Consider the following 12858-nt stretch of genomic DNA (forward strand, 5'->3'; position numbering starts at 1 on the left):
TATTGAGTCCAAAAATTCCCCTCAAATTAGGGCTAAGGCAAACTTATTATTACATAGGGTATTACTCCTGTTCACAAATATTGAAGTAAGTAGTGTGCACGTCGGATGATAGATGGAGATGACCATTACATGTGCGTAGGTTTCACCAACATTTTTGGTACAACCCAAATTTGATGCCTTATAGCAATAGGAGGAGCCAAGAGCCCCAGAAGAGGAGGCTCAGGGTCGCTCTGTGTAATACCATAGCACAGAGCAGGGGAGTATAACATGTTTATTATTAAAAGAAAATTGCCTTTAAAAACACTTTAATGATTTATTAATGATTAATGAGCTTCATAAATTGGTGGCTGTAACATTTACCTAGAGCTCAGCTTTAAATGCGAGTTTCAAAGGTCGTTATTTATACACATCATAATATTTCTACACGTCATTGTATGGATTATTTCTTGTCCAATATGCAATCATTCCAATCACATGATTACAAACATTGCTTGGAGGGATGTATTGATGATGTGATCATGTATGTCAGGCCTTGGTACTGCCTACATGACCGGTAATATATCTGGCTGAGCTTTTCCCTGTGGACTTGCTGCTTTGCACCCTCTTTGGCTTTCCCTTGAGAAAGTGTCTCTGGATGCTGTATACCGCTCTGCAGCAAATGAAGGAGGTTCTTATATATAAAATTATAGGCCGGTCTTTCTAACAACATAATTATATTCTTCATTAGTGATGGTCCAAACACTCCCCTATTAGGTTGGTGGTCGAACATTCAAACCTACAGAATGTTCGACAGTGAACTTCGTACACGAACAATTTACTTAGAGGTATCTTAATGCATCTGAGTATGTGGGATGATACCGCTCAGTCACTACAATCCGGCATGAGTTATATTATGAAGTCATGCGATATTTTAGTATTTCATTTGAATAATCCGTATTAATTCATAATAATTAATAATAACAATAGGAATATTTAAAATATTCAATATGAGAAACTCAATTCTTAAATAGTTCACATATTTATAGAAATGTTTCTGTCTAGCCACTGGTGGATTCAATCCATGTGCCTGAAGCAAGGCCTGCTCTTGTTACTGGAGGCAAAAAAATCCAAATTTCACACCTCTAGTGAAGAGGACAATCATGAGGGGGAGGATTGGATTGGCTGCTATGAATGTTAGAAATATGAACAAGAAATGCAAAGAAAAACTTAAAAAAACAAGGCAGAGAATGTTTGCTGGCAATGGCTTATCAAGGTTTTTACGGGTTAGTTTTCCTGTTTGGCAGTACTTACGGGTGCAGTCAGTTATAGATGTGGGGTCTGATTGTATGTTACAGGCAGATATTGTATATACGGTGAATGTATACGTCTCTCCCGCTGTCAGATTTCCTATTGTAGCTGATGGACTGCTCACTGTTGTAGTATTTATCAGTGTAGATGATGAGGTTACATTGGTCTGCACCCTGTAGGTGTATGAGCTCTGATACTCGTCTGGTTGTGTCCAGTTCAGAAACATAGAATTGGTAGTTTTGGCAACAATCTGCGGTGATTTCACAGATATCGGTTCTGTGGATAGGGGATAAAAGTCATATTAATAATCAATTGTTACATTCAGAGTGTGTTATTGCAATTACAATGTAATAAATCACGATCAACAGAAAAACACGGCTAAGGAGAAGAGTTCTTTATCATTAATAGCAATGGTAAGATAAGTGGATAAGGAGACCTCTTCTTGTCTTTGCCCCTTCCCTTCCCAAACACAAAATCTCATTGAAGGATTGTGTTTCACATTGTTGACATCATATTGTAACGTCAAAGCCAAAGTCTAGGCAGATAAAGTTCTTACATGGTCTTCTCCCCATCCACCCCACAACCAATCGGCTTGCAAGCGAATGTAACTAGGCATAAAAAAATGCATCGAGTTCCTACAGCTGGGGTGATAGAAATGAATGGCTTACACCTCTGTACTCGTGTAAACTCTGATGCTTCTCTGCATCCACATTTACCCATGTATGCCTGTACAACATCATTTCACGAATGCGACATTCCCTCATTTGTATGTGTAAGTAAACGCTGATGAGGAGAAGCATCAGCGTTTATACTAGTACAGGGGTGTCCAGCCATTCACTTCTTTTGGCCAGCTGTAGACCCCAGACTGAGTCCATGTCATAGGTCTATATGCATATGTTTGCACAAGTACTGGCATACAGCTATCGATGACTATGGGCAGCTGTAGACAGTGTTTTTGTTCCTGGCTAGGATAGTACACCCAACATTTACAATGTATGACCCCAGGTACTTGTGTTTGAGACCTATAAAGCAACAATGTAACTCACAATGAAAATCATCTGTCTAAAAAATCTGACATTCAGGGTTTCATTCCCCTTCTAGAGCAGAAGAAGAGGACTAAGAATCCTTGGAGCTTCACCCCAGTACACAGGTTGCTATACACCAAGAGATCCTGACACTGTCCATGAGTTGCCAAGAAAATTAACATCTGGAAATTAAAATTTGTAAATATATACCTTTCCCACTTCCAGAACCATTGAACACCGCTCTGATGCTGTGAAATCATTCTTTAAAATCTACTGGGAAACCAACATGTCTGGTGATATCAATCTTCTGGATCCCCGTATCTCTTACTGGTTTCTCCTGCTGACTTCTAGTAATGGTGTGAAGGTCAGCAGATTAAACCAGTGTGCACTGCTAGGGACCCAGGAGATCAAAACTCCTGGAAGTGTTGTTCCCATCAAACCTTCAGGGACCCAACATTGAAGCAGAGTTCATCTGGTCCCTCCTGCTGACCTCCATGGTGCCACTCTCTCCTGTAATGACTTGGAGGCTAGCAGTGTGAGGTGTGGGGGACTCAGGAGATCAGCTTTAATTTTGCTTCAGGCGATGACTTCCCAGCATCCAAGTGGAGTTTGGCAGCACGGACAGATAAATCTTTGTTTGGTAACTTTTGTATAGTGTATAAGAGGGGTTTGAGGATCTGGACGCTCACAAGAGGTTTTTGAAATACTGACAGTCCTTCTTTCATTTTCAAACTCATTCAGGAAAATTGACCAATATTTCTTTATGAACATAGCACTAAGAGGAGATAAAACTTACTTGTGCAGACCGATCCAATTGCAGCCGTGCTCTGATACCCCCAGGGTATGACTATCACCACAGAGATGGTGTAATTGGTCCCCGATATTAAGTTTTGAAGGGTGACATTCGTTGTGTTGCTTGTCACAGTTCCAGCAATGATTGAAGGAGAAGAAGTATTCCAATAAGTTATATTATATGACTTCACCACTCCGGCCATATTTACTGGATCTCCCCAAGATAAGGAGACATTCTTAGTTCCTATCATAGTAAAGGCTATGCTGCCTGGTGGGGTGGGATCTGTGTGGAAATATAACAATGTTAGCGAAAGAAAATGAATGAGATGGAAGAAGATTAATCTGCTTTAAAATGAATACATATAATGGGAGGAATTGCAAAGAGTAGTGCAAGTATAATGTTTGTACCACTCTTCTAAACATAGAAAATGAAGCAGAAGCTGTTCTTAGAAAATAAAATGGATGGGAGCCCCTTTGTTACTACGGAGTGGCTGTGAAAGACATAGCGAAGAGAACAGAAGAGCTGGAGACGCATGCTCCGATCTCTCTCCCCATCCACCCTTCTATGTTATACCATATGACGTCACCACTCCGGTCATATTTTCTGGATCTCCCCAAGATTAGGATAGTTCCTATCATAGTAAAGGTTATGGTGTCTGCTGGATCATTTAACAATGTAAGAAAAAAGAAATCAATGAGTTTTAAGAAGAATCATCTGTTATAAAGGAATACAGTGATAGCGTCACCTTTCATTTAAACTCAAATTGTAAAAATAAAATAATTTTAAAAAATCTTTGTCCCAACCCCGGTCACTGTCACTTTTTCCTGTTCAGTGTGGTCTGCATGTATATTTGAAGAAAAGGATTTGTGACAAACAAAATCTGTTGAATTACATTATTATATTAACTAATAGTATTATCAGCATACACTTTTTTTTGTTGTGTTTGTCCTTTAAAAACATTTTTGTACCATTTAGTGAAATGCCTTACTTTTTCTGTGTTTTTTTTTTTAAACAAAAAGTCACATGGCCTTGATCATACTTACATGTAGCCTGTGACAGCGATGGGGCCGCCTGGCTGCAGGAACTGCTGACTGTCAGTATTGTTACATTATAGACTCTTCCTGGTAATAATCCAGTAAAATTGACTCGTGTCGTGTTAGTCTGTATTGTGTTATTGATGTCTCCTCTTATAGTGACGTTATAATTAGACACTTTTCCTGCTGGTGCCGTCCAGTTCACCACCAGAGAATTCACCGACATGTAACTGCTCACTGTGGCACCGACAGCTAGTCCGGGAACTAACAGGAAAAACAAAATGTATTAGTAATAAAAGGTATGCATATTGATTTTATTATAAAGGCTGCAAGGGAGGTGGAGGGCGGGGGGGGGGGGATCCTGAGCCCCAGAATTAGACTTTAAGAATGATTAGGTACAAACTGCGCCACGTGGTACTAACTAGCGCTCCTCCTCCTGCCGCTTTATTACCTAAACCGCTCAGAAAGACTTTCTGTGTTCTGAAGGCTAAAATTGTCATTAGATGTAACCTGGCCTGAGGAAAGGAGAGGAAAGAAGGTAACAAAGTATAAGAACCTTTTAGCAGGTAGAACTTTATGGCATAAAACCTCTTTTCCTTCCTTTGAAAAATAATTTCCATTGTGCACTGAGTGTTGCTAATGCTCAGTGCACTGTACAGTCCTTGTAAAATGGGTAAGAGCTGGGGGCAGGACAATGTAACTCCCATGCTCATGCTGACCAGTGCCGGACTAAACTCTGTGGAGGCCCCTAGGAAGTCAAAACCTCGGGCCCCCCCCCTGGCAGGTTTCTGGAAGTCTCCCATGCACACTCTGTAGTGGGATAACATTGAAGTAAGTAGTGTGCATGTCGGATGATAGATGGAGATGACCATCACTTCTGTACATTACATGTGGGTAGGTTACACCAACATTTTTGGCAGAACCCAAATTTGGTGCCCCATAGCAATAGGAGGAGCCAAAAGCCCCAGAAGAGGAGGTTCAGGGCCGCTCTGTGTAATACCATTGCACAGAGCAGGGGAGTATAACATGTTTATTATTAAAAGAAAATTGCCTTTAAAAACAATTTAATGATCTATTAATGATTACAGAGCTTCATAAATTGGGGTCTGTAATATTTACCTAGAGCTCGGCTTTAAATGCGAGTTTTAACGAATCATTATTTATACAAAACATAATATTTCTACACATAATTGTATGGATTATTTCTTGTCCAATATGCAATCATTCCAATCACATGATTACAAACATTGGTTGGAGGGATCAGGGGCGGACTGACAACTCCTGGGGCCCCCGGGCAATAGGGGATCATGAGGCCCCTGTGTCCTTGCCCAAACTGAAAAAAGCCTATGAAAAAGGTACCAGGGGCAGCTCATGGGGCCCCCTACTGACCCCGGGCTCTCGGGCAGTGCCCAAGTTTCCAAATGGTCAGTCCGCCCCTGGGAGGGATGTATTGATGATATGATCATGTATGTCAGGCCTTGGTACTGCCTACATGACCAGTAATATATCTGACTGAGCTTTTCCCTGTGGCCTTTCTGCTTTGCACCCTCTTTGGTTTTTATCTTGAGAAATTGTGTCTCTGGATGCTGTATATCGCTCTGCAGCAAATGAAGGAGCTTCTTTTATATAAGATTATAGGCCGGTCTTTTTAGTAACATACAGGGGAGGACTGACCATTTGGAAACTCGGGCACTGCCCGAGGGCCCGGGGTCAGTAGGGGGCCCCATGAGATGCCCCTGGTACTTTTTCATAGGCTTTTTTGACTTTGGGCAAGGACACAGTGGCCCCATGATCCCCTATTGCCCAGGGGCCCCATGAGTTGTCAGTCCGCGTCTGGTAACATAATTATATTCTTCATTGGTGATGGTCCAAACACCCCCTATTCTGTTCGTGGTCGAACATTAAAACCTACAGAATGTTTGATAGTGAACTTCGAACACGAACAATTTACCGCATCTGAGTATGTGGGAAGATACCGCTCAGTTACTACAATCCGGCATGAGTTATATTATGAAGTCATGTGATATTTTAGTATTTAATTTGAAGAATCTGTATTAATTCATAATAATTATTAATAACAATAGTAATATTTCAAATATTCAATATGAAAAACTCAATTCCTAAATAGTTCACATATTTATAGAAATGTTTCTGTTTAGCCACAGGTGGATCCAATCCATGCATCTGAAGCAAGGCCCGCTCTTATTACTGGTGGCAATAAATCCGATTTTCACACCTCTAGTGAAGGGGGCAATCATGGGGGGGAGGATTGGATTGGCTGCTATGAATGTTAGAAATATGAACAAGAAATGCATGTGTAAACTTTGTTAAACAAGGCAGAGAATGTTTGCTGGCAATGGCTTATAAAGGCTTTCTACGGGTTCGTTTTCCTGTTTGGCAGTACTTACAGGTGCAGTCAGTTATAGATGTGGGGTCTGATTGTATGTTACAGGCAGATATTGTATATACAGTGAATGTATACGTCTCTCCCGCTGTCAGATTTCCTATTGTAGCTGATGGACTGCTCACTGTTGTAGTATTTATCAGTGTAGATGGTGAGGTTACATTGGTCTGCACCCTGTAGGTGTATGAGCTCTGATACTCGTCTGGTTGTGTCCAGTTCAGGGACATAGAATTGATCGTTTTGGCAACAATCAGCGGTGATGTCACAGATATCGGTTCTGTGGATAGGGGATAAAAGTCATATTTATATTCAATGGTTACATTCAGAGTGTGTTATTGCAGTTACAATGTAATAAATCACGATCAACAGAAAAACATGGCTAAGGAGAAGAGTTCTTTATCATTAATAGCAATGGTAAGATAAGTGGATAAGGAGACCTCTTCTTATCTTTTCCCCTTCCCTTCCCAAACACAAAATCTCATTGTAGGATTGTGTTTCACATTGCTAACATCATATTGTAACGTCAAAGCTAAAGTCTAGACAGATAAAGTTCTTACATGGTCTTCTCCCCATCCACTCCACAAGCAATTGGCTTGCAAGCGAATGTAACTAGCCATAGAAAATGCATCGTGATCCTACAGATGGGGTATACAGCCGGCCATAGAAATGAATGGCTTACACCTCTGTACTTGTGTAAACTCTGATGATTCTCTGCATCCACATTTACCCATGTATGCCTGTACAACATAATTTCACGAATGCGACATTCCCTCATTTGCATGGCTAAGTAAACACTGATGAGAAGCATCAGCATTTACACAAGTATAGGGGTGTCCAGCCATGCACTTCTTTGGCCAGCTTTAGTCCCCCACCTGTGACTCCCCAGTCATGGGAAACAACATGATTTTTTCTCTTGGCATTTTTTTATGCCTAGTCACGTCTTACATGATCTTCTCCCCATCAACCGCACAAGCAATCCGCCAGAAAAACTTTAACTAACAATTTTCACTGTATGAATTGCAGGTGGGAGGGGCTGGCAGAGTGTTTTATGAGTATTCCTGTGTATGTCACACAGAGTCCTGTAGATCCATATGCATGTTTGCACAAGTACTAGTGTACCGCTATGGATGACTATGGGCAGCTGTAGACAGCGTCATCGTTCCTGGCTAGAAAAGTACACCCACATTTTACAATGTATGGCCCAGGCACTTGTGTTTGAGACCTAAAGAGCAGCAATGAAACTCGAAATGAAAATCATCTGTCTTAAAATATGACATGCAGGGTCTCCTTCCCCTTCTAGAGCAGAGGAGAGGACTAAGAAACCTTGGAGCTTCACCCCAGTACACAGGTTGCTATACACCAAGAGATCCTTTCACTGTCCAAGAGTTACCAAGAAAATTAACACTTATAAATGAAAATATATACCTTTCCCACTTCTCGCACATTTGGACAGCGCTCTGATACTGTGAAATCAACCTTTAAAAGTCTACTGGGAAACCAAAGCTTCTGGTAATATCAATCTTCTGGATCCCCCATAGCTCTTTCTGTATTCTCTAGCTGACTTCTAGTAATGGCCTGGAAATCAGCAGGATAAACCAGTATGAGTTGTGCGTGATTCAGGAAATCAACACCCCTGGAAGTTTTGTTCTCATCAAACTTTCAGGGATGAATTCCCAGCATTGAAGCAGAGTTCATCTGGTTCCTCCTGCTGACCTCCATGGTGTTGCTGTCTCCTGTAATGACTTAGAGGCCAACAGGATAAACCAGTGTGAGCTGTGGGGGACTCAGGAGATCCACTTCAACTTCACTTCTGGTGATAACTTTCCGTCATCCAAGTGAAGTTCGACAATACGGATAGCGATATCTTTGGAAACTTTTGAATAGCTTATGAAAGGGGAAATAAGAATCTACCCACTCAAAAGTCTTTCAAAATATTGACAGGCTTTCTTTAATTTTAAAACTCATGCAGGAAAACTGTCCAGTAACACTTTTTAAATATAGCATTTAGGAGGAGCAAAATCTTACTTGTACATACAAATCCCCCTAGCCACTTGTGTTTGAGACCTAAAAAGTAACAATGTAACTAGCAATGTCAATTGTCTGTCTTAAAATATGACCTGCAAGGTCAAATTGCCTTTCTAGAGCAGTGGGAGAGGACAAAGAACCCTTGGAGCTTCACCCCAGTACGCAGGTTGCTATGCACCAAAAGATCCTCTCACTGTCCAAGAGTTACCAAGAAAATTAACACTTATATATAAAGACTGTAAATATATACCTTTCCTACTGTCTGCACCATTGAGCACCACTCTGATACTGTGAAATCATCCTTTAAAATCTACCAGAAAACCAACCTGTCTGGTGATATCAATCTTCTGGATCCCTTGCAGCTCTTACCGGTTTCTCCAGCTGACTTCTTGTAATGGCGTGAAGGTCAGCAGGATAAACCAGTGTGAGTGATCAAAACTCCTGGAAGTGATGTTCCCATCAAAACATCAGGTATGAAATCCCAGCATTGAAGCAGAATTCATCTGGTTCCTCCTGCTGACCTCCATGGTGCCGCTCTCTCCTGTACTGACTTGGAGGCCAATTGGATAAACTAATATGAGCTGTGGGAGACTCAGGAGATCAGCTTCAACTTTGCTTTAGGCGATGACTTTCCAGCATCCAAGTGGAGTATGGCAGTACGGACAGATATAGGTTTGTTTGGTAACTTTTGTGTAGTGTATAAGAGGGGTTTGATAATCTGGGCACTCACAAGAGTTTTTTGAAATACTGACAGTCCTTCTTTCATTTTCAAACTCATTCAGGAAAATTGACCAATATTTCTATATCATCATAGCACTAAGAGGAGCAAAATCTTACTTGTACAGACCGATCCAATTACAGCCGTGCTCTGATACCCCCAGGGTATGACTGTCACCACAGAGATGGTGTAATTGGTCCCCGATACTAAGTTTTGAAGGGTGACATTTGTCGTGTTGCTTGTCACAGTTCCAGCAATGATTGAAGGAGAAGAAGAATTCCAGTAAAGTATATTATATGACTTCACCACTCCGGTCATATTTACTGGATCTCCCCACGATAAGGTGACATTCTTAGTTCCTATCATAGTAAAGGCTATGCTGCCTGGTGGGGTGGGATCTGTGTGGAAATATAACAATGTTAGCAAAAAGAAAATGAATGAAATGGAAGAAGATTAATCTGCTTTAAAATGAATACATATAATGGGAGGAATTGCAAAGAGTGGTGTAAGCATAATGTTTGCAGCACTCTTCTAACATAGAAAATGGAGCAGAAGCTGTTCTTAAAAAATAAAATGGATGGGAGCCCCTTTGTTACTATGGAACAGGGGGGACTGACAACTTATGGGGCCCCCCGGCAATAGGGGATCATGGGGCCCCTGTGTCCTTGCCCTCACTCAAAAAAGTCTATGGAAAAGGTACCAGGGGCATCTCATGGGGCCCCCTACTGACCCCGGGACCTCGGGCAGTGCCCGGGTTTCCAAATGGTCAGTCCGCCCCTGCTATGGAGTGGCTGTGAAAGACATAGCGAAGGGAACAGAAGAGCTGGAGATGCATGCTCCGATCTCTCTGCCCGTCCAACCTTCTATGTTATACCATATGACGTCACATTTTCTGGATCTCCCCAAGATTAGGATAGTTCCTATCTTAGTAAAAGGTTATGGTGTCTGTTGGATCATTTAACAATGTAAGAAAAAAGAAATCAATGATTTTTAAGAAGAATCATTTGTTATAAAGGAATACAATGATAGTGTCACCTTTCATTTAAACTCAAATTGTAAAAACAAAACAATTAAAAAAAAAATCTTTGTCCCAACCCCGGTCACTGTCACTTTTTCCTGTTCACTGCGGTCTGCATGTACATTTGAAGAAAAAGGATTTGTGACATAAAACAAATCTGTGGAATTCCATTATTATATTAACTAATAGTATTATCAGCATACATGTTTTTGTTGTGTTTGTCCTTTAAAAAACTTTTTTGTACCATTTAGTGAAATACTATATTTTTTGTGTTTTTTTTTTTTTTTTTTAAACAAAAAGTCCCATGGCCTTGATCATACTTACATGTAGCCTGTGACAGCGATGGGGCTGCCTGGCTGCAGGAACTGCTGACTGTCAGTATTGTTACATTATAGATTCTTCCTGGTGATAATCCGGTAACATTGACTTGTGTCGTGTTAGTCTGTATTGTGTTATTGATGTCTCCTCTTATAGTGACGTTATAATAAGACACTTTTCCTGCTGGAGCCGTCCAGTTCACCACCAGAGAATTCACCGACATGTAACTGTTCACTGTGGCCCCGACAGCTTGTTCGGGAACTAACAGGAAAAACAAAATGTATTAGTAATAAAAGGTATGCATACTGATTTTATTGTAAAGGCTGCAAGGGAGGTGAAGGGTGGGGGGGGGGATCCTGAGCCCTAGAATTAGACTTTAAGAATGATTAGGTACAAACTGCACCACGTGGTACTAACTAGAGCTCCTCCTCCTGCCGCTTTATTATCTGAACCACTCAGAAAGACTTTCTGTGTTCTGAAGGCTAAAATTGTCATTAGATGTAACCTGGCCTGAGGAAAGGAGAGGAAAGAAGGTAACAAAGTATAAGAACCTTTTAGCAGGTAGAACTTTATGGCATAAAACCTCTTTCCCTTCCTTTGAAAAATAATTTCCATTGTGCACTGTTTCCATTGTGTTGCTAATGCTCAGTGCACTGTACAGTCCTTGTAAAATGGGTAAGAGCTGGGGGGTGGGACAATGTAACTCCCATGCTCATGCTGATCAGTGCCGGATTCAACTCTGTGGAGGCCCCTAGGAATCAAAACCTCGGGCCCCCCCACCCCCCCCCCCCCCCCTGGCAGGTGTCTGGAAGTCTCCCATGCGCACTCTGTAGTGGGATATCATTGAAGTAAGTAGTGTGCACGTCGGATGATAGATGGAGATGACCATCACTTCTGTACATTACATGTGTGTAGGTTACACCAACATTTTTGGCAGAACCCAAATTTGGTGCCGCATAGCAATAGGAGTAGCCAAGAGCCCCAGAAGAGGAGGCTCAGGGTCACTCTGTGTAATACCATTGCCCAGAACAGGGGAGTATAACATGTTTATTATTAAAAGAAAATTGCCTTTAAAAACACTTTAATGATCTATTAATGATTACAGAGCTTCATAAATTGGTGTCTGTAATATTTACCTAGAGCTCGGCTTTAAATGCGAGTTTTAAAGATCATTATTTATACAAAACATAATATTTCTACACATCATTGTATGGATTATTTCTTGTTCAATATGCAATCATTGTAATCACATGATTACAAACATTGGTTGGAGGGATCAGGGGCGGACTGACAACTCCTGGGGCCCCCGGGCAATAGGGGATCATGGGGCCTCTGTGTCCTTGCCCAAACTCAAAAAATGCCTATGAAAAAGGTACCAGGGGCATCTCATGGGGCCCCCTACTGACCCCGGGCCCTCGGGCAGTGCCCAAGTTTCCAAATGGTCAGTCCGCCCCTGGGAGGGATGTATTGATGATATGATCATGTATGTGAGGCCTAGGTACTGCCAACATGACCAGTAATATATCTGACAGGGCTTTTCCCTGTGGCCTTTCTGCTTTGCACCCTCTTTGGTTTTTATCTTGAGAAATTGTGTCTCTGGAAGCTGTATATCGCTCTGCAGCAAATGAAGGAGCTTCTTTTATATAAAATTTTAGGCCGGTCTTTTTAGTAACATACAGGGGAGGACTGACCATTTGGAAACTCGGGTACTGCCCAAGGGCCCGGGGTCAGTAGAGGGCCCCATGAGATGCCCCTGTTACTTTTTCATAGGCTTTTTTGACTTTGGGCAAGGACACAGTGGCCCCATGATCCCCTATTGCCCAGGGGCCCCATGAGTTGTCAGTCCGCGTCTGGTAACATAATTATATTCATCATTGGTGATGGTCCAAACACCCCCTATTCTGTTCGTGGTCGAACATTAAAACCTACAGAATGTTTGATAGTGAACTTCGAACACGAACAATTTACCGCATCTGAGTATGTGGGAAGATACCGCTCAGTTACTACAATCCGGCATGAGTTATGTTATGAAGTCATGTGATATTTTAGTATTTAATCTGAATAATCCATATTAATTCATAATAATTAATAATAACAATAGTAATATTTCAAATATTCAATATGAAAAACTCAATTCCTAAATAGTTCACAAATTTATAGAAATGTTTCTGTTTAGCCACTGGTGGATTCAATCCATGCATCTGAAGCAAGGCCCGCTCTTATTACTGGTGGCAAA

The 12858-nt window shown here is 41.3% G+C and overlaps 1 protein-coding gene across 1 annotated transcript in view; it reads right to left on the reverse strand.

The window, feature by feature from the left end:
* Nucleotides 1-12858, reverse strand: part of LOC149434700 (uncharacterized) — a 169348-nt gene that overhangs the window by 78073 nt on the left and 78417 nt on the right. The window contains exons 22-26 of the mRNA XM_089663504.1: nucleotides 10629-10883; nucleotides 9406-9684; nucleotides 4149-4403; nucleotides 3109-3387; nucleotides 1291-1563 (exon numbers count right to left, since the gene is read on the reverse strand). Coding sequence (XP_089519630.1) covers nucleotides 1291-1563; nucleotides 3109-3387; nucleotides 4149-4403; nucleotides 9406-9684; nucleotides 10629-10883 — 1341 coding nt within the window. The remainder of the gene's footprint in view (nucleotides 1-1290; nucleotides 1564-3108; nucleotides 3388-4148; nucleotides 4404-9405; nucleotides 9685-10628; nucleotides 10884-12858) is intronic.

This window comes from Staurois parvus, unplaced genomic scaffold (assembly GCF_062004578.1).
Source record: "Staurois parvus isolate SC_StPar_1 unplaced genomic scaffold, SC_StPar_1.0 ptg001702l, whole genome shotgun sequence".
Taxonomy (NCBI): Eukaryota; Metazoa; Chordata; class Amphibia; order Anura; family Ranidae; genus Staurois; species Staurois parvus.